The 22,098-nt window shown below is 43.4% G+C and overlaps 1 protein-coding gene and 1 long non-coding RNA gene across 6 annotated transcripts in view; one reads left to right on the top strand and one right to left on the bottom strand.

Annotated features, from left to right (window-relative positions):
- LOC117272068 (C-myc promoter-binding protein-like) overlaps positions 1-22,098 on the top strand; it is a 100,880-nt gene that overhangs the window by 71,661 nt on the left and 7,121 nt on the right. For 2 of the 4 annotated variants that reach the window (XM_033650984.2, XM_033650838.2), the window contains 15 exons: positions 2-208; positions 354-482; positions 4,043-4,184; positions 6,662-6,790; positions 8,381-8,500; positions 8,786-8,932; positions 10,045-11,255; positions 12,673-12,892; positions 13,371-13,474; positions 14,176-14,351; positions 15,294-15,461; positions 16,177-16,357; positions 16,702-16,956; positions 17,443-17,560; positions 19,992-20,018. In XM_033650984.2, coding sequence (XP_033506875.1) covers positions 2-208; positions 354-482; positions 4,043-4,184; positions 6,662-6,790; positions 8,381-8,500; positions 8,786-8,932; positions 10,045-11,255; positions 12,673-12,892; positions 13,371-13,474; positions 14,176-14,351; positions 15,294-15,461; positions 16,177-16,357; positions 16,702-16,956; positions 17,443-17,560; positions 19,992-20,018 — 3,334 coding nt within the window. The remainder of the gene's footprint in view (position 1; positions 209-353; positions 483-4,042; positions 4,185-6,661; positions 6,791-8,380; positions 8,501-8,785; positions 8,933-10,044; positions 11,256-12,672; positions 12,893-13,370; positions 13,475-14,175; positions 14,352-15,293; positions 15,462-16,176; positions 16,358-16,701; positions 16,957-17,442; positions 17,561-19,991; positions 20,019-22,098) is intronic. The other 2 variants (XM_033651237.2, XM_033650907.2) reach the window with 1 other exon arrangement.
- LOC117272460 (uncharacterized) lies at positions 4,129-21,141 on the bottom strand. 2 transcript variants are annotated; one of them, XR_013493151.1, is made up of 5 exons: positions 21,068-21,141; positions 18,925-19,002; positions 13,306-17,546; positions 12,646-12,945; positions 4,129-4,213 (listed from the first exon to the last, which is right to left on the bottom strand). It is a non-coding gene; the product is annotated as an uncharacterized LOC117272460 (long non-coding RNA). The 2 variants fall into 2 exon arrangements; XR_013493150.1 differs by lacking the exon at positions 4,129-4,213 and having other exon boundaries at positions 8,397-12,945; positions 13,335-17,546.

The raw sequence follows: 22,098 nt of genomic DNA, 5'->3' as shown, positions 1-22,098 counted from the left end.
GGAGATCAAATCAGCCCAGAAGATAGCCAAGAAGTACTCGTCTATCCCGCAGCTCTGGTCTAAGTGCCTGCTCCGTCACTGCTACGGCCTGTGGTTTATTTGTCTGCCAGCATACGTGAAGGTGTGCCACTCCAAGGTGCGGGCTCTGCGCACTGCTTACGACGTCCTCAGGAAGATGCAGGCAAAGAAATTACAGCCCCCTGACGAGGTACATTGACCATTCCCATGGATTTTTGCTATATTTGACAGTGAAAGCAATGTTTGAATTTAGCTTCTTGTCTCACACCAACGTCTGTTCCTGGGGCTTGTTGTCTTTCTGCCTAAACAATCACACATGTGTAACTTCTGTACAGGTCTGCTACCGGGTTCTGATGCAGCTGTGTGGGCAGTATGGCCAACCTGTCCTGGCGGTCAGAGTCCTCTTTGAGATGAAGAAAGCTGGAGTCCACCCCAATGCCATCACTTACGGCTACTACAACAAGGTACAGAACACGCCCCTGTTGACCTTAATGAAGCCGGAAATCATGTCATATATGATTAATAAAGTGGTGTGAGGTAAATCTGCCAGTGAGGCTTATTTACAAAGACAGTGGCCTTGGATTTAAAGGTGGATAAAGGGTGCAGCTCAGCAATACCTTCCCAGTGCAGTGTCTCACACAGACACTAATATAAATATATTAGCACTGGGACTCCCAAGTGCTATACTGTCACCCTGGGTGTGGTGTTCCTTATGTGGGTGTGTTAAGAATATTCTGCTGATCATGCTGCAAGTTTGACTAATGTGTGAACACACCCATGACAGCCGAGCATCAAACAAATCTCTGGGAAGACTGTCTGATGGGATACTCCCTTTTCCATCAGCTGTAATGGATGAAGACGCAGGCTTAGTCAGAGCAATAAAATACAATTAAAGTCAGGAGAATTGGCTACTGTACAAATTTGCATCATAGTGACAGGCTACTATATGAGAAAGTATGATAAACTTACTGTGGAGTACATCAGAGGGTACATCACTGTATATCAGATGTGATTAAAGACATAAATAAAAGTTTGAGGAAGTCGATATTTGAGTGCAGAAAAATATGAGTATTGGAATGTTATTATAAATTACATGAAATAACTTTGTCAAGTAAAATGAGTTTTAAAGACGCTGATCAAATGCAGTTTTTCAAAAGGTAAAGCTATGCCTCGGATGGATAAAACTACCTCAGAACACTTTATGATGTATAATAAATCAGACTGATTGCAGCCCACATGTCGATTGTTTTTTCATGATTAACAATAGCCACATAAATAATTGCATCCAAATTATTACAACGTTGTGCTCAGTTGTTCCATCACTAAAATTAATTCCTCCCTGGTCAGTACTTTATCACAGTGATGCCTCTGCAGACGCTCGGCTCGCAGATAAAACGAAACATTGGTGCCATTTGCGGTGTCCCCCTCGAGGTTGTACGCCGTCATGTGCGATCGTCCCCAGGTGTCAGGATGAATCGTGGCTCTGTTATCATCCCAACCTGTCCCTGATTTGGCAACCCAGGGAGCAAAAAAAGTAAATTGGCTGATGTGGGACCAGGCTGTCGGGGGACAAGGCGGCAATAAAGGTTGCTCTGTTGTGTTTTGACGCCTTGGAGGATCTTATTTTATCTTGGAAATAGAAGGCTTGAGGGACAAGGTGGCTGATTCCTCCACTGACACGAGCAGTATCCAGTGCAGCTGCTGCCTCGGACAGCATCATTTTTTTCCCCCTTTAGTCCAACAATGTGAAGGAGGAGGGAAGAGGTGTCTGTGTATGCATAAGCGCTTACCTATTTATAAAATCTACATGGTTTGTTGTTAACTCAGGTTTCTAAAGTAAAACTGCAATAAGTAAGAACAAAACTGAGAAATAAGAAGTATTTAGTTGCTCCAGAAAACTAAATTCTTCCTGAAACTGAAAAGAACATAAAACCTGTGTAGGAAATTGGAGCTAAGATAACCTTGATGCCTCCCTATAAAAACTTCTCCATGCCAGAGTCATCACTCTTCGCTGTAGTGACCTGTGTTCCTGTCATTTTCCATTTAAATATACCTGTTCTCTGCAGAACGGCACCTGAGGCGAGGCACTGTGTAATAGCATGATTCAATTCAAGTCAATTTCTACAGTGTTTTCTGGGCTCAGGAGAGATAGTGGTAATAATAAGAGAAAAAAATAAATTAAAAAATGACATTCACTCAACATTGAAGGTCATCAGGAGACATAGATTTACAAGATAACACAAAGTTGCTGAAAACACCAGCCAGGTATCAGATTATTATATGCAGCGCAAGAAAACAAAACATAGTTTAAGTTTTCCACCAGTCATTGGGTTTCTGGGATGTTGTTGAGGTGTAATCCAGTCTGGGAGCATCAAGCATTTTTACACACAATTTATTTCACATTTTTTCATACCCATTTATTTCTTTAGATGGTACTTTTCAGACTAACAACAGTGGAAAAAACAGAGTTCAATCCTGTGGAGAAACAACAATAACAAACCAAGAAGTATCGACATCATTAAGTCAAGATAGACTTGGTCAGGGTTTCACACCACAGCAGGAAACTTTGAACAGCTACCTCTTTTTATCTACAGTACACTTTGTTTTGGCCTTGGTGGGTTAGACTCCACAAAAACAGCACTATTATTTGGATGAGAAACCACACAAACCCTTCATGCACATATCTGTGTAAATAAATGTTCTCCACAACAGGTAGCTAATAAGAGCCAGCCTTTTGATAAATATTACCCATCAACCAGTCTTGTAATCACTTAATAGAGGTTTGTTTATGATTGGAAATGAAAAACTACTGTAATATGTGAGCTCTGGGGGGTCTTGGGTGGTCTTTTGGGGGACAGAGACAGTGGACAGCAAACAGTGGAGCAGCGATTGGTAGAAAATGCCTGTAAAAAGCATCTGCCGGCTGGTCTGCACACACCTTGAGAGCTCAGCAGAGATGCCATCAGGTCCAGGTGCCTTGCGTGGGTTAATCCCTTTAAAAGACCTGCACACAGGATATTACCAGTGGGCAGGTGTCCGGGGAGTTGTTTTCATACTTTGCATAGAACGTGTCCGGGTCATCTGGGAGAGATGCAGACATTACCTCAGCACTGCTAACGCCCCTTTTGTCGTCAGTGTTGGATCTCAGTCCAGCCCACATGTTTCTAGTGTTGAAGCCCTGGTAGTTATTTTCACAAGCTGACCATCTCTTGGCTGTAGCTTCATATCCAATGATCAGATATGAAAGAGGTGGCAGTTATTCTTGGGTGGTGTCTGTTTTTTATGCCATCCTACATCACATCATACAGTTAGTGTGCCTGTGGCCATATTGTTATGTTTCAGTTGTCTTAACATCGCTGGTAACAGCCTCATTTCACCTGGCCCAAATCCTGAAGGCCTTCACACAGGAGCAGCCAGCATAATAAGACCAGTCAGTGGCATACCAATCGTGTTTTTTCTCAGGGGGGTTCTGAAGTGTATTTTAAGAGCAGACAGAGACTGTTGAACGTGACTTGGCCACCAACAGCTGCAGTGCCTTTCCTTTTCCCTTCCTGACGTTGAGAGTGACTGTGGAACGAACACTGCTGCAGTTAAAGCCTTTGATGAAAAATTCATGCAAGATGAGTTTATACGGAGCAGACGTTGGGTCAGTTTTAGTTCACCCAGTGATTGTGAGTGAACTGAAACTGTCAACACAAAATGTTTTGTTGAAAATGAATGAATGAAGCTGGAGCTGCACTTCACACTATACTCTCACTGTGTTCAGACGCTTCATGTTCAGTGATTTATTTAACAGATGAATGTAAGAACATTTCATGGTGGAAGGTGGTGGAACAAAAAAAAAACCTTCCATAATTTCCATTATTTGAATTAAAAATGAACGACTTGCCTCACTGCTTCAAGAAAATGTGATCGCTTTAAAAAGTAATTTCGCAGCAGCCTTTTATTCCCTTCAGTCACCCTGATCTCCTCCCTCCTTCTGATATTTTTCCTTCTCCTCTGTGTGTCTCCTGCTGGTGTCCAGGCGGTGTTGGAGAGCACGTGGCCCTCTAGCACCAGAGGAGGATACTTCCTGTGGATGAAGCTGAGAAATGTCGTTTTGGGCGTGGCACAGTTCAAACGGGCGCTGCGACGACATGCTCCCCTCACCCAGAGCCCTCTGTCAGGTAACTGTGATCAGTAACATTCTGCATGTCTGAAAAACGGAACGTCTCAGTTAGTCATGAAGAGAATCTGATGCACAGACCTGCAACAATACAGAAGACAGTAAAAAGAAAATTAAAACTCATGTGAAATCAGGATAGAGTATGTTTTATGAAGAGACTTAAAAGAGATCACTGACACAGCTGACCTGATTTCCTTGGGCAAATTGTTCCAGAGCCTCGGGGCCCTGACTAAAAATGCTTTGGCCCCTTTCGGGGCCCGGAAAAAAGACCTCTGGCCAAAGGATCTCAAATTACATACTGGCACATTTGGTACAAAGTGATCGGAGACATCAAAAATCACTTAGACGAGTCCCTAATGATAATTTATCATTCAACATTCAACAATATACACAAAGATGACTTGTAGATCAAAATGAAGAATTTTAACTTGTTAAACTAGAAAAGTGCGCTCAGTAGAGTGCAGATCTCTGTCAGGTGTGTCTGCAGGCATGTTGGTGAGACACATGGAGTGCAGGGCAGACTGTGAGGGGAAAACAGGGGTTATCGGGGTTTGGCTGCAGTCAGTGTGACGTCACCGCTACCCGCTTGAGGCAGGCAGCCCAGCTTATGGACCTACTCCTGAGAAGGTCCATGTCTAGCACGGCTTGGCGTGGCACAGTGCGTCTAAACTGATAATGGAAACACAAATAGTCGTGGCATGGCTGTACTCGGCACAGCCAAGACTGACATGTAAAAAGGGGAGACATTATGCAGGATACATTATCAATGTGTTGCCAGAGTAGACAAGAAACTAACCTCAAACAATTCCTAAATGTCAGTCCTAAAGTGAAAAAGAATCCAACAACACTAACATGACCGCCACGAATATTGTCCCTAGACAAAAGTTCTCAAACTGAAGCAGTTGTTGGTGATTTGTGGCCCTTACAGGCCAGTCAAGAGAATTAAGGAGTCAGCAGTCAATGATGGTATAAAACAGAGCAACCAATAAAATAGTTCATTCATTAATTTTCTGTAACTGCTTATCCTGTTGGGGGTCGTGGGAGGGCTGGAGCCTATCCCAGCTGACATTGGGCGAGAGGCAGGGTACACCCTGGACAGGTCACCAGACTATCACAGGGCTGACACATAGAGACAGACAACCATTCACACTCACATTCACACCTACGGACAATTTAGAGTCACCAGTTAACCTGCATGTCTTTGGACTGTGGGAGGAAGCTGGAGTACCCGGAGAAAACCCACACTGACATTGGGAAAAAAATATGAGGCTGGTGCGTCCAGTCGTATACAGATTAGCTGTGGATATTCAGATACATGCATGCACACAGGTACGCACACACGATCGAATGCATGATCCCCTCCAGGCTTTTGCCTGGCGGAGGTAACAACTCTGAGTCCTTCTACAATGTCACAGTCACATCCAGCTATCTCAAGCTCAGACAAGGACGTCAAACTATCCATCGTGTTTAATAATCCAATTCATCAGCTGTAATTAATGTCTGGCAGAGTTGAACAGGTAAAACTGTAAAACTCAACTACCTCAACATGTGTGATTTAACTCCCCTGCATGCAAGTGAACACCTGCACACCCAGTGCATGCTAATCCCAGTCCCTGCTAATCCCTGCTTCTTAAAAATACTCCCTGTGACCAGTTGTAAGCATTGTGTTCTAAAATGCTCCTCAGTTTGAAAGAGACAAAGGTTCCTGTAAAACACGCTCATCTTTACACACCAATAAGAGACACAAGCCACGCTCCCAGTCCACTCCCATCCTACACATCATACATAATATGTTCTCACGGTGACATAAGAGGTTAAACTACAGGCCAGTTATTATTGTAATGTGTCCTGTTATTTTCTTTTAATTTCCAAGAGGTTTCCTGGAAGTAATTATGTAATTTGGCACTTACAGAGGGAAATTTAGTCACTTGTTCGTCTCACATGCTGTGCACTGACGAAAAAACTCTAGTTAATGCTAGGAGTTAATTGGAATTGGAGTCTCACACTTTAGTCAGTCTTTGTTTTCCATGTAATTAGTACCAATTTACATCTTAATTGTCCTAAGTATTTATAGTTGCACATCAGTTCCTCTCTATTAAAGTGTTAGGAAACTATGGGACTCGTAAATGAAAGTGTTACAACTGCTGTTTTATCCTAGTGGGACGAATTTATTCATTATCATTAGTCACATCTCAGCTTTATGCATTAAGTATTTTTTTCAGCTTTTAAACATTCTTTCTCATGTTGTTGATCATTCTTAGTGTTTGTGCTGGTTCAACTGGATTTAAATCAAATAAGAGAAGTAAGACAGCATCAAAATACTGTTTGTTCCTGCTGTTAAAAACACCGTAGACTCGATGGGACAGTTATTGTCACCTGCTTATCAACACAAAAACATATCGAAAGCATAAAAAGAAGAGGAGTTGTGGAGCAGAAGTGGCGGCTAGCTTCTTTTAACGCCTTGTTGTCTTTGGGCAGATGGCAGTGACCTGGACGCTGTGAGTCACGGCAGCCTGGATAGCTCTGCCGACACTAACCTGGCTGAGCAGGGCCCCTACACCACTGACTCCGCCAAAGTAGACCCCACTGACGATAGATCTAGCACAGGTACACTCAACATGGCTGCTGCTTGACTCAGTCTTTCACAGGCAGCCATCTTGTTCTACATCTTTTTCTTCTTTCTCAATGACATTTTTTTTTCCTCCTTCCTCCATTTGTCCCATTCACTCACCGACTGGCCTCTTCCTCGTTTTCCCTCTTCCTCTTAAACCTCCTTCCCTCTGCTGCCTGTTTTTTCAACCTTCCTTTCGTCCCTGTTATCCATCCATGTCTCACCCTGGTTTTGCGGCTGTGGTTTCTGCTGTGCTCTGTCCCTAACCCTGCCCTTCACTCTGGCCCTGCCTGTGTTGCCCTTGCATGCAGTCGGCCGTGGGGGCGGCGGCGCGGGCACCAGGGCCCCGGTGGCCCACTCACACTGGGGGGGCTCTGAGCTCAGAGAAGCCACCCTCCACCCAGGTAAACCTCTCTGTCAGTCTGCATGTCTGTCTCTCTCTGGTTGCATTTCTCCGTCTCATCTTACCTGCTCTGCAACGTTTTTATTTCCTGTCGTCTTCAGCCCTTTCATCGACACGCTCTCATTTCGGTCTCTGTGATCTGGCCCCTCTGTCCTTCTCTGTGTCATCTCTCTATTCGACACATCACAGTCTGCTGCTCCTCTCTTGCTCATCTCTTTTTTCTCCCTCACTCTCACTCTTCGCTTCACCACAGAGTGATTTGTCATTTTCAGTTATGGCGAGCAATTACCCAGAGGCACATTCTTTTTGATTACGGAAATCATTTTAATCATGGAGATGGCACCGTGGCAGGAGACGTGCAGAAAGACTGCGAGGGAACCATAGCTCCCAGCGCAGCAGGAGGGAGGGACCACAATGTGCAGATCATTGATTATTACATTCCTGAAATGAGTTTTGTCTCTTGCCATCAGTTGCAAGTAACTCCATACTGTATTACAGCCGAGCTGTGCAGCCTCATGCTTTATTTAGAGATGAAGGTTCACGGAAAAGATGAAAGAGGAGAACAAATCAGCAGACAGCTGGTTGCCTGGAGACCCGGGGAAGTTTTAGAGACAGATGGAAGAGTCAGCCTGGAGTGACGGCAGGTTTTTTTTCCCCCAACGTCAAGTCCTAACAGTTAAATTCATTAGCAGCTGTGAAACCGCAGTTAGTTTCCTTACAGTAACTGTAGATGTCTGCATGCCCTGAGGAGGATTCTTTTTATCCAGCACAGCTTAGCTGCTATTTCCTCTCCTCTGCAACAGTGATGTGCCTCCCAGAATTGAGGAGATGAAAGGGAAGAAACGCCTCACTAGCTTTTTCTTTTATGTATGTTTCATTTACATCTCCTACCACAGGGTAAAGTCACAATAGGCTGAAACTGTTTACACCGAAAAGCTGTTTTTGTTGAGTTCAGTTAAACAAAGAACTTGGCCTTTAAGTCTGAACAGGTTGTGTCTCGTACGATGTTGTTGAAGGGCAGCTATTTTGAGAGAAAAGACATCTTGAAAATGTTGTACTTGAATCCTCTGCATAGATTTCCATGCGTTGTGTTGCATATTTCTGTGATCTTGTGGTTTAATATTAGACCCTGTTGTCTTCCTCTCATCTAATTTCAACTGTGTTTTTCTCTTTTTTTGTCTAGGGGATCAATCAGATTTGGGTTATAACTCCCTGTCCAAAGAGGAGGTTCGGAGAGGAGACCCCACTGCTCAGGAGTCCGCCCCTGACAAAGATGACAAGAAGGAGAGCGACTGCAGCTCCTGTCAGTAGTCTGTCTGATCTAATATCATCTGATATTTCTGTCTGCTATACCTTCTAAGAAATGATAACTTGGCAGCCCAGCAGCCACACGGGATTTCCCTTACCTCTGCCTTGATCTTCTCCTCCAGAGATGATTCATTCCTTTTAGTTCCTCAATATCAAAGCTTTTCAGTCGTGTGTTGTCCTTCAGTGGATTTTTTTTTGAAGAGCAGTACCGTGTTTCAAGCTGTGCCGCACATTAACAAAAAAAAGGACTGATTTTAAATTGTAATTTCTGTGTTTGCAGTGTCAGAGACAGAGAGTGCCAAGGGGAGTAAAGACTGTCTCCCTCAGCTGGACATGGAGGTTCAGTCCTTCAAACCCCGCGGCATTGTTCGCAGCAGCTGTCCATACGACGATTCATCGTGTAAACCCAAGAGCTCCGCCAGCGCAGGTAAAGAAGAAAACCTAAATAGATTAAATAGTTCTGCAGAGTGGGTGGAGATGATTTTCTCCACTGTGAATTCCCACTTCAGTTTTCTTTTCATTTTGTCCTCAATGTTTCTCAACAACAGAAGTCTTCTAACTTACTGATACTGTAGATCTCAGATCATCAGTTTTAATTATTTCATTACCCATGAGCCTCGGCTGCTGTTGCTATGGAGAGGAAGCTGGATTAAATTATGAGAGCTGCAGCTTATTAAAGCCCAGTTCAGACCAAAGATTTGCGATGGGACAACACCACTTTAGAACGTTACAGCAGTGTGAATTGGCTCGTCTCAGCTTGACTCAAGCTGGGTGACGGCGTTAGCTGCTACTCAGCCTGTCAAGTCACCAGTGGCTGGTTTTAGAATGTGAGGCACGTCAGCTGTTTGAACAACCAATCAGTTTGTAGTGAACTCAACTGGCGAGGTCAATTACAGACTGTCAGTAGACGTCGTGCTCACTTGCCGTGGCATTCTCTGACAACAGCTTTCTGTCCCTGCCGAGCCAGACTCATGTTCAGCCTCTCGGCGGTTGACACGTATGTTGGTCTCCATCCTCACTCCGTGTCAGTATGTGTATGGCTTGTTGTTGCTGCTACTGGCTGCGCATTTTCATGTTAGACATCACCTAATCAAAAAACAAAGTACTCTCGTACAGTCGTTATTTGTACCTGAAAAGCCAGACGATGTTGCTATGGAGACGATACACCGTTTTGTGTAGTTGCATTGGTGTAAACTGGCAGGTTTACACCAATGCAACTACACAAAACGGTGTATTGTCTCCACTGTAGCTGGTGTAAACTGGCAGGTTTTAAAAGATTGAAGACAGGGGCATTGCACGTAGTTGCAAGTTTCAACTCGTCTCATCACGAATCATTGGTCTGAGCTGATCTTAGCTTGTTGTCAGAATGTGAAACTGATTTGACTTTAACTGCTGAATGTACCATCTAACTTCTGCTTGCTGTGAGTGGCCCATGCAGTAGAATTTTAAGTGTAGTGATGGGTTGTTTCTCTAAAACGCTCCTTCTCCCAGCTTTGTAATTGCTCACTTATGTCACTTCTTCCCCTGCCTCTATCGCAGGCCATGTTGCAGGTCTCCTCTTCACTTCCTCCCTGGATGAGATCGGTGAGGTTCATACCAACAGTTTGCTCAGGAGACATAAGAGTGCTCTGGAAGAGGTGGTGGGCAGCGCCAGCAGCGGCTCGGCTCTTGACTGGCAGGGTGTGAGAGGCCTCCGGCTGAGCGGTGATGCGGTGGGCAGCTGCGGCAGTGGCACCACTGTCCTCGGTCTGGGTATGAGCCAGGGTGAAACTGACCCAGACAAAATCGCAGGACACCTGGGCGCAGACGTCAAAATTCTTTCCGGTGCCAACTTCAGTAAGAGTAAGAGGCCTCGTTCACTGGCTCTGGGCGGGTTAGAGGCAGTGGCGGCTAAGGTAGGTGCCTCTAAATGTCAGGAACACAGGGAGGAGGACGAGGAGAGGGAGGGACAGGACTCCAGTGATGAGGACAGAAGTAACACAGACGCCATTTTTGACTTGGAGGACCTGGACTTAGACAAGCCTGCCACAGGGGCTGGTATGAGCTCCCACAAACTGAGCAAATCTCATAAGAAACCTGTCAAACGCAGCATCAGCTACGGTGGCATAAGCTCTGTGACGTCCAGAGGAACTGTGAAGCGCACAGACATACAGACAGGTTACGACCCTCTATCCCTGCTGGCAGCAGAGTCACAAACTGAGCAGCAAAATGAGGATCAGTACCCAGAGGGGGAAGGGGCCAGCACGCCGAGTGCCCGCAGGCACCTGGCCAGAGAGATCGAGCTATACATGAACCACATGGGCAGCCCGCTGAGCAGCCGTACACCCAGTCTGGATCTGCCGGACCCGGCCAGCCCTCTCCTCCTCCACCCTTCCTCACTCTCTGCCCCCCGCAGAGCCAGCCTACCCCACACCTCCCCCCTAAGGACTGCTGGGATGCCACGCTCCCGCACCTTCCACCCTCCCTCGCCCTCCCAGCCCATCTCACGCCAGCGCCTCTTGTCATCTCCTTCCTGTCGCAGCTCTAGCACAACTCCCAGTGCCAGCCCTCGACCTAGCCCCTACAGGGAGAGGGCAGACAGGATGAGCCTGGCGTCACCTTCGCCCTCCTCCTCCTCTTTTGCTCTGGACACTCTGCTCACACCAACGCTTGATGTCTTTAAGACCAGCATGGTCTCTGCTGGGAAGGGTGTGGCAGAGAAGGCAAGCCGCTGGTACTCCCGTCTCGCCACTTACACCACACCTACCAAGGTACAGAGTCTTGTTGTTAAAGTCTGATTCTATTCCAATACAGTTTTTGCTAAATTTAGATATCTCCCAGCTGTCTGATCTGCGTGTGCTCTGAAAATCTAGCACTCATAAACAGCCCTGTAAATGGGAAACAAACAAAGTGGCTCCGACTGAGCTGCACAACACTGTGCATGCTAATCTCCCTCTTCCATGTCCTCGCCCATGAGGAACAGAACGACACCATGATAGTAATGAAACATAAATAACATTGCAGATATTACTGAAACTTCTGAAGGAGCACTGATGGGTGAGGTATATTTGTTTGGGTGTTGAGTTCAAATATCAACAACGCCACCTTTAAGTCATTGTAATTTGGTAATGCAGATTAAAATAGAGATTACCAAGCAACAAAAAAGGTCATTGGTTACCCAACACATGCAGGTTTTTAGTCTCTGCTAAATAGTTTGATAACATACAGAAAATAATTGGTAACCAGTGGCTCAAAACTCTCTCAACCTTCATTTATCTGTGACCATATTTCTGTGCCCCAGTATTTTCAAGATCACTCAGATAAAATTGTTATGTGAGTCAGAGAAATGAATCTGTCATATTCTACTTTTCAGAGCACAGTGCTCCAAATAGCTTATATAGAAATAGTGACCTAATTTTAACCTATATTTTTCATTTTAATTGAAAAAAGACAAAAAGAAGAAAAATCTGACACATCTCAATCTATTAGTGTTCAGCAATGCAATGCAAGTATGACCTGTAATAAATGGGCTAAACCTGCATGAACACTGGTGAAATTGTATTTTAGCACTGCGGCAGACCAGTTTCTAAGGCTCTCAGTAGCTTGAAGATGAAGTGTTGCTGCCATCTTGTGGCCTTTTTTGGGTGTCACAGTATTTTTTTTCCTGTGTAAAAGCCTCCATTTACCAACTTGTCTGCTCTCTGGGTGTTACTGTTTCCAAAATCTATTAACAACAACAAAAAACTCCCCTTGTACCACACAGGCGGCATTAATCATCCTGCCACGTACAAAATGTACTGTGATATCAGCCGCCTGCCAGCCCTTTTGTTCAGTGCTGACACGGTGCTAAAATGTGGATCAGGCAATGTGACAGTGTGTGAACTTTTCACTAAAGCTTCTATTCATCTTAATCAGCAGCACAGTTTGTGGGTTTCTTTTGTAGCGTTGTTATATGACACTTCAAGGCTTGTGTGCTTAATGTCATAGGGAAGATAGATGCAGTTTTTCAGGTTGTTTGCTTCTTGTAAAACATATCAGGGTTTGTATTTGTGTTATATTTCCTGTGAGCACTCTGTTGTTAGTACGTGCTGAACTTGGCTCTTTGCTGTGACTATTATGATTTTAAGATTAGACACCTGTGCAGTCCATGATGATATTAACCTGCCTGGCTCTTCTCTGCTCCTTCAGGACGGTCACAGTGACCGACTGAGTGTGTCCTCTCTCGGTGTTGGAGATCCAGACTGCTCTTCCCTGTTGGATGAGGCGGACTGTGGGGAGTCAGAGGGCTCCGTGATCTCTCCACCGAGGAATGGACCCCGCAGGAGCCCCAGACGCAGCCCTCTCCGCAGCAGACTGGACAGCCCCCCTGCAGGCTCCAACGTCGGGAGACCCTCATCTCTGCTCCCTGGTAAGAGCGACCCTCGCTCCAGTGACAGGAGACATTAACAGCTTTCGTGGTTTCTATTAGGATCAAATTTCAAAACAACAGTCAACTCTGTGACCCATTTTCTAAACAAAATGTTTCATCATTTCACTGTTGTCACTCTGGATTCTACATTCAGTCTTTATCGTCATCACCTCTTGCTTAGTGACAAACAATGAGAACAGAACATAACAAGCACACTGTATTAAAGTTTATTTAAAAAAGATAAGAAAACATAAAAAATGCCTCCCTAGTACCCCCAAACAATTTACAGTAGAGCTGTCACCAGTGCAAATTGGATTAAGGAATCCTGTCATGTTGTCACAATATGACCTTTTCTTTCTAAAATGCATCAAGAAATATTTAATATGTATGTAAATATATAGATAAATATGTACTGTTAGTGATGTCTTGACTCCTTATGTACCGTCACAAATTGTAATCATCCTTCGTACTCCTGCAGAATGTGTCCTCTCGCCCCCCGGCTTCCCTCTGCCAGAAAAGTCGGACCTCGGCTCGTCACGGTACACCAGCAACACCAGCATCTTCAACAACTACGCCATGGAGGTAAAACTGCAAGATGGAAAGCAGAAAAGTACAGTTCAACAGTTCAAAACTGGATGTCAGGAACCCAGAAATGATGGTTTGATACAAAATGTTTTTTGTACAAATTTACATTTTAACAAAAATAAAATGAATGTTTAGAACCACTTTACAGACATCTTGGATTGAAATGCTTTTTCTGCATCCACTTTGGCTTCCTGCTGAAGATACGAAGATATAAAGTGGGTGCTGGCCCATGTCATGTCGCCAGGAATGAATTCTCTGATGGAATTTCACTAGAAATTGATAGTTTCAGAAAAAGCTTTCATAACTTTCAGGAATGGCAGACTGCTCTGCAAGCTAATCATGAATATTCTCCCTCAGCAGAATATTTTATTACAGTGGTATATTTGGCTACAACAGTTCAAACCTACAGTATATATAAACCTGAGGGCAGAGCAGCAGACTGCATTATTGTGTTCAGTGAAGTCTTGTTGAATCAGCCTTTTACTACAACAGCAGGCATATTTTAGGATAGAATTAAAAGTACTCATAATCACTAATCAGAAATGTTATCATGTACAGTATTTTTTACATTTACAATATAACAGCTTTCAGAAGTGATTTAGATATTATTTAACATCTTTATCACCTTTCATCTGTAAGCTCACCTGCCTCTGTGTGTGTGTGTGTGTGTGTGTGTGTGTGTGTGTGTGTGCTTCCAGCTGCTGATTTCCAGCTGTTCTCGCTGTAAGACGTGTGACTGCCTGGTGTACGATGAGGAGATCATGGCCGGCTGGACAGCAGACGACTCCAACCTGAACACCACCTGTCCCTTTTGTGGAAACCCCTTCCTGCCCTTCCTCAACGTGGAGATCAGGGATATGCGAGGACCCGGCAGGTAGATGATGACACTGCAGTGCTGACCTGCTGTAAAAAATAAATTTTGTGACAGAGTTATGAATTCCTTTTTTCAGAGGGGTGCGGTAATTATATTGTATTTGTTTTTATGTGATTGCCTTTTCTAGGTCAAATATGGAATAATACGTTTTTATTGCACATTGCCAAATTATCAAAAGATCTGTAGCATTTAAACCTCAGTGGATGAAGCCATTCTCCTCTTTGTACTGTGTTTCTTTGTACTGTATTTTATTTTTCCCCTCCAGATATAAGATTTTTCGTACTTGTTGGTGAAGATTCTTAGTTATCCAAGTCATGGTAATCTTAAGTGCTATATTGTAGGCAACTTTGACTTGCTTGAGTTTCTTGAAGATGTGTCACCTCTAATCCAAGAGGCTTCTTCAGTTCTGGACTGCAGAAGAACTGAAGAGGATGTACATATAACATATAACATTATGTGTGTGCAGTCACAAACTCAATTAAAAGTTTCTATAGCTGTTAATAAAGCCTCCTGCCAGCTGATCTAGCTGTGATCAGCTGCTGCTGTCATCAGAAACGGACGTGGCTTCATGTGACGCTTTAGAGGAAAGGACGTCTCATTTCTCTAAAGACAAATCTCCTTGTTTCTTCTCTCCTCGCGTCTCAGCCTCGCATCTCTCCCCTGTGTTTTATGAGGGCAGAGCTAAGACACAAGGAAGAGGCAACGAAGAGGGAAACGTGGATGCGAGATCAGGCATTGAGATGAACCCTAGGTTTTCAGTGCCTGTAATAAAAATGAGACTTTGAGTCTCAATAAGATGCATTTTACTCCTTAATAATTTCTGCCCCTGCTGGACAGTAAACCATCTCATAAAATAAATTATTCTGGCCTGCAGAAAATTAACACCTGACTTGACTTCCCTGGATATAAATGTAATTCCCCCCTTTCTTCTCCTCTCCGCAGGCTTTTCCTGAAGGGCAGCCCATCAGTGGACGAGGCAATGACCTCGTCGTACTCTGCCTCCACAGGTTTGGACACGGGGACGTCCACCTTGTCCACCCCCTGTCCTACAACTGCAGTCTTTCCTCCGTCCCCTGTGATCGCTGTCCAGGAGTGCTCAGGGGCTGGAAGGTACTCACTGTCTCCCAGTGTTACTGCACATTCTTCATTTATGTTCATGCTGGTCCTAACATTTATAAGTTTTCTGTTTTGTTAGCTGTAGTATTTAATAAGTTGTAGTTCAGACTGGTTTGGTGGGAAGGCAGCAGAGAAGATTTAATACAAGCAGAAAACCTGACATTTTTAGGAGAAAAAAAAAACTTTTCTCAGATATTCTGTATGACACCTTTTTCAGTTCGTCTTCATTCAGCTCCCAGTTTGTCTGATTACACAATGCTTTTGAAGTAGGAACCCACTGTAGCTGCGTCCACATGCTCCCTATCTGCATTGTAAAACAGCGATGTGAGATGGTCTACAGCACCTGGTCCAAACAAAGCTCTGTGTGTGTGTGCGTGTGTGAGTGAGTGTGTGTGTGTGAGTGTCGGGAACAGAGAGAACACATGGTTGTTTAAACCCTCATATGGTTATGAAATGTGTGAGCAACAGGGATGAACAGTGCATGATATCCTGGTGCCTAAATATCAGGCAACAAAAGTTGTGTTTTGTTTTTGTGTTTGTGATTTGAATATCTGGATTCTGTGTTGTCTGTGTTACCTTTTTATAAAATAGTAAAACTACACTACACCTTGACTCACTGTGTTGCAAACTAGAAACACCCTTTCCTCAGGAATAATTATGATGTTTTAAATGTTGATGACACAAACTGACTGTCCCCGTGTCCTTACAGGACTCGATCAACCAGGGCTCAAGGTATCAACATCCCCTCAGAGCGCCGGCAGGGGTCGCTGTCTCCCGGAGCGCCCATGGCTCGCAGTGTCAGCGCCTTCGGTCCTCTGGACGAAGCTTCCCGAGTCAACCGCTGTATGCCGACGTCAGGCAGCCTGCCCAGCCGTCTCAATGAAGCCATGGTACAGACGTAAACATGTCGGAGTATTTGAGTCATTCACTACTATTATACTACTATGGGGCTGCATTACTGCTGGTACTGTGAGTGATTGCCAGGTCGTCTAGGCTTAGATCAGGTTTTATGGTTTAAGTCCAACTTGACTTCACATTTTCCCTCATTTTAACTGCCCTGTCCACATTAAAAATACACGGAGGGAGTGAAGTTAAGAACAGTCTCCTCGCTGTGTCTACTTTTATTCACAGCCTGTGATCCTGACAAGGTACCAGACATTTTACAGAGCTCAGCAGCAGCTCATTTACATAAGACAATTAGAAATCTCACCTCGATCATTTTTGTCCCACCCAGGACCCGCTGAGTATGGAGTGGCGGCTCCACAACCCCGAGCCAGTGACGGTTCCCTACCTGAGCCCGCTGGTGCTGTGGAAGGAGCTGGAGAGTCTGCTGGAGAATGAGGGCGACCCGGTGATCACAGAGGCCGACATGGTGGACCACCATCCCATCATCTACTGGAACCTGGTGTGGTACTTCAGACGACTGGACCTGCCCAGCAACCTGCCCGGTCTCATCCTCACCTCTGAGCACTGCAACACAGACTCCCAGGTCTCACACACACACACACACACACACACACACACACACACACAAACACACACAACATACAGTACATAGCAAAGTTTGTTAAAAAGTTAGAATGTGTTGTGAGCTCAAAAGCATCGCTGCCCTCTCTGTTAGAAAGTTTTAAGTCTGTTGCACCTACAGTATAATCACACTCAGCAGTGATGCCATAGTGTACTGATGCACCTTAAAGTACCTTTTACATCACTCCAACAAGGTTAAAACGCTGGAGGTTAGTTAAAACAAGATTTTGAGATGCTGTTAAGTTGCTCTTTAAAATCCAAATTTCACAACTGATCTCACTTTTGTTTATTAAAGGGTTAAAGTTAGATTTTTAACTGAAGTCCAACCCAGGATTTACCTATAATGATGTAGTGTTGGTTAAATGCAGTGACACAGGCGACAGTGGAAATGGGTATCCTGTCTGTAAATGACACGACTGACTCACAGTAACTCTCTTTCTCTTGTCAGGTCCCTCGTCACTGGATGTCGGAGGACAGTAAACACGTGTTGATCCAGATCCTGTGGGACAACCTCAAGCTGCACCAGGACTCAATCCAGCCTCTCTACATCCTCTGGAACACATACAGTGAGTCACACACAACACAGCACTTTAAAATTCAGCAGGCAGAAGGGTAATTTACACTCGCACAAGTACTGACTGCTGCTGAGACAGTTTTTATGCCTCAGCTGGAGGCATTATGTTTTCAGGCTGTCGGTTTGTCCGTCTCATTCTCGTGAATGAATCTCAAGAACGTCCTGAGGGAGTGTCTTTAAATTTGACAAAAATATGTACTTGGACTCAACGATGAACTGATTAGATTTTGGTAGTTAAAGGTCAAAGGTCAGGGTCACTGTGATCAACATGACAACTCAAAAAAACCTTGAGGGAATTTCTTAAAACCATCCACTTGGACTGAAGAATAAACTGATTAGAATTTGGTGGCAGAAGGTCAAAGGTCAGTGTGACTTCACAAAACATGATTTTGGCCATAACTCAAGAATTCTTACACTGATGACGACAAAACTTCACACAAATGTCTAACAGGATATAATAATGAAGTGACATTTTATATCCAAACGGTCAAAGATCAGCTTCACTTTGACATCGACTTTTCTGGTCATTACTCAACGTCATACGTCAGAAACAGAAGGGAAGACATTTGGTCAGACACTGAATTGGTGACTCTAATCTGGAGTGTCCACCTTGAAATTGTGCTGATTGTAGATGGATAGAGATCTTCTGTGCTGCCAGGTTGAAGATGTGTGTGAAGCGTTCATGTTTTCACAGACATGGATAAAAACCGTAAGAGAAACTTGGCGGTGTGTGGAGGCTTAGAACCGTGGGACGGTATTTCTAGTTTGAAATGTTTTCTTTAGAAACAGTGGAATTAAACTCAATTAAACCTCAGAACATCAAAAGAGAAACAAAACAAAAACAAAGAAACAGAAAAATAGGATTACAACAAAAAACTGTTTCAAGTTCAGCAGCAGGGTGATGTGTGTGGGAACAGCAGGAGGAGACTGAGATTAAGAAACAAATGAAATATATTATAAGATGTTGTGTTTTGTGTTCTGTCTCACTTCTGTAGCTTCTCTGAGCATGCTTCTAACCAAAGACGGGGACACATCACTGTTCTGTGACCTCTCTGTGTTTTGCTTTATTTATTCTTGTTCACATCAAATCAAGCTAATTTTACTGTTTTAGAAAATAAAACAAATGCATTTATTTAACCAATAAGCATATTTACTCACTGTTGATTTTTAGTTGAATATGTGTAATCCATATTACAACATAGCTTAAAACCTTTTTTATTATGATTGTAGATAGGCCGAACATGTGACTTCTGTGTTATGCATTTTATGTTTTATGTTATGCATATTTAAGTTCTACAAATAGTTATCTGTTGAATGCATATCTTTGTGTTGTTTTAGAGGTGGGGGTTGACATACCATGTCCTGTGGAGGGTTGTTGTGGTCTAAGATTGAGAAGCACTGGTGTAGATTGCTAGCCAGTGTGTTTCCATCCACCTGGAAATAAAATAAAATAAAAATTAAATAGAATAGCAATTTGGTTTATTGTGAAAAGCAAAATGCAACAAAGAGAAATGGAAACAGATTTAGCAAATAAAATATGACACATTAACGTCCACTGAGGAGACTAAAAATGGCGGCAGACAAAAACATCTCTGAGGAGTGATTATAAGACGTTAACCTTCCTCAAATAATATATAAAATAGACATAAATGTCATGTTTCCATCATGTTTTCCCACATCATTTTAGTTTTTACAAAGGCTGAGTGGCGCTCTTCTAATTACATCATCTATTGTGCCCTCTTCTCCTGTTATGGTTTAATGACACCGACTGGGAGTTTATCGTGATGTGCCCATAGACTGTAGGATGTGCCCAGTGTCCTATTTGCATAACATGCATTAACTTGCATTTTCTTTTGGCAGTTTTCTGGAAATTTGTTTAAAATCTGCTCTAAATTTGGATGGAAACTTCATTAGTGAATGTAAATGGATAGAAAACAACACTTTGACCTGCGGGCAGTGTGCTTCCTGGACACTCAAACCAAGCCTCAGACAATTTTAGGTGGGTGCTGAGTGGGAACGCTGGAAATATTAGGAAAAGAAGGCTATGAAAAGGCTTGGCTGAGGTGGAAAAGTTGCTGCATTTGACTGAAACATCCACTGAGGAGACAAAAACATCTGATCTGTGTGGAGCGATGAGGAGACTGTAACCCCTCCTCACATAAAGACATGAAACAAGCGGTAATAAAACGCTATATTCCATCACATTTTCTATATTGTTCCCTATTGTTTGAGCTTTGACTGGGGCTCTTTGGATAATATCGTCACCCTGTTATGACTCTCTCATGTGAACATGTCCGCTGCTTAGCTCCATCTGTAGTAATTGATTATTTAATGGAGAAGGAGGCAGCGTGGAGGCAGCAAGCTCCTCCTGGGAGTCGGCTAATCCTTGTGCTAACAGGCTGTGTCTGCTCTCTGTCTTTCAGGGCTTAATTGTACTCTGTTGTTAGAGAGTGAGTGTTCGCCTCTGCTGCAGACTCCCACAGATGAGTCCTGTTGTTTGTGTCCTGTACTGTCTGAGGCCTGCTGCTGTGTCTCCCTCTGTTGTGTGCTCTTTGCTTGATGCATTGTTGTGTCGTCTGTGGAAAGTCAGCCTCTACTTTTCATGGTTTCACAGTGTTTTGGAATGAAAGTCTCTGTGCAGTGTCAAATCTCATGATGATTAACACAGAGGGATTGTTTTTTGTTCTTTTGTGAGACTCTGTTTGTCTCAAATACAGCCCTGCTCTGTATTTGAATTTAGGTTTGCATCTCTGGTAAATGTTTCTCCACTCGCTGACATCCAGTTATTTCAGAAACTCCTAAAGATGGACATTGTTGTAGTACTTAAAGGGCTGGGTACTGAACACCAACCTCATTGTGCTGGTCCTCCTGAATACATTTTGGGTTGCACAAGCTCATAAATCCATCACTAAGTTTGTGTGTAAAGGCCTGTCTAACTCATTCTAACTGCAAGTATTTACTGAACTGGATTGTCCCATTAAACTTAAATGGTAAAGACTTAAATAATGCATACATCAGTGAGAAAACATCTGTAGTGTCGTTCTATCAGAGCAATCAGCTATGTAAACAGGAAGTCACTAAAGCATCACAAGCTGTAACTGTTGTTTTTTTAGCCAAATGATGTAACTTAAAGGGACAGTTTGGATTTTTTGAAATGGCATATATGAAGTACTCACCTATAGTCAGTGTATTACATACAGTAGGTGGTGGCCAGCATTCCCCCAGTTTGGAGAAGCTTAACTATTTACTGCTGTGGAGCTAAACATATTTTAGCCACCTAAAAGAATCCTTAACAGTGTAAGTGTACGCTATATCGAGAGTATTTTCAATGCTTTACCTTGACACAGACAGCCCTTTCTGACAGCGAAGCTGTCGCCCATCTATGCTCTTGTCAAAGCCACCAGACTCTATTTACAAAAACAGTGATTTTGGCTCGCTGAACATATCTGAACTATCCCTTTAAAACACCAACCTCAGACATTAACATAAACACACTCACCGATTGAGGCAGCGATGGACCAGCAGCTCCTGTGTTCAGTGGTGTTAAATCCATTTTCTCACTGGAGTCTGGCTGTGAAGAGAGCGACGTGGCTTCAGTCACCTGTCAGAAAAAGCTGCCTGACAGGAAGGTTAAGCAGTGAAAATGTACTAAATATAGGGTACACTTAACCCCTCTGACCCCTCCACAGCACTAGCTTGCTTAGCTTCTGTGGCAGTACTCTTGTCTGTTTCTCCAAACCGGCAGCGTGCCGACACCGTATGTAATACACTGACAATGGGTAAGTACTTCATACAACCCCATTTCAAAAGATCTAAACTATTTCTATAGACTAGAAAAAGAGAGAGAAGGCAGGCTGCTTTGTACAAACATAGATCTAAATCTTGTGTTGGGTGCTTGTGGAGAACGGGAAACAACAGGATCGACAGGAACGCAATCCAGGCATACAAAACCCTGAAAGCCCTGATGAAGACCTGCATTGGTCTTATTGGCCACTACAATAAAGGCTTTTAATATTTCCTTCCTCCTTTTTCTAGATTTCTTTTGGAGTGCCTGGATTGCCTTTCTATGCCTATAAACTCTCAGTTCTTTCTTGACATTGGCGTGCCTGTTTTATTTATGCGTACACATGTTGAACATATTTTTTACTCTTCGGTCTGAATAGGTCGTAGCTGTTGTAGCTAGAATAAGTTTGAATTAGCTAATTGGCTGGTTAAGTAACAACTTTCCACAGAGAAACATTCCTGTCCAGGTATTACGAGTCTATTATCTTTGAACAGTTTCTTTCACGCTGTGTTTGTTGTGTGAGTGAACAACAACAACATTTATAAAAGTACAGAGCTCAGCAGGTGTCGTGGAGAAAAAAAATATAAACAAATGAATAAATAATGCTTTCTAATTAATAAAGGTTAGTGCTCTTGAATTATTAATTAGAGAGTGCTACACATTATTTTCCCCACAACACTCCTGGGTTCTGTATAAAAGTTATGACATGCCTCTAAATATTATAAAATAATGATATATAATAAATT

Source organism: Epinephelus lanceolatus, chromosome 2 (genome assembly GCF_041903045.1).
Source record: "Epinephelus lanceolatus isolate andai-2023 chromosome 2, ASM4190304v1, whole genome shotgun sequence".
NCBI lineage: Eukaryota > Metazoa > Chordata > Actinopteri > Perciformes > Serranidae > Epinephelus > Epinephelus lanceolatus.
Note: the sequence above shows the minus strand (reverse complement) of the source record. Positions and strands in the feature narration are given on the sequence as shown.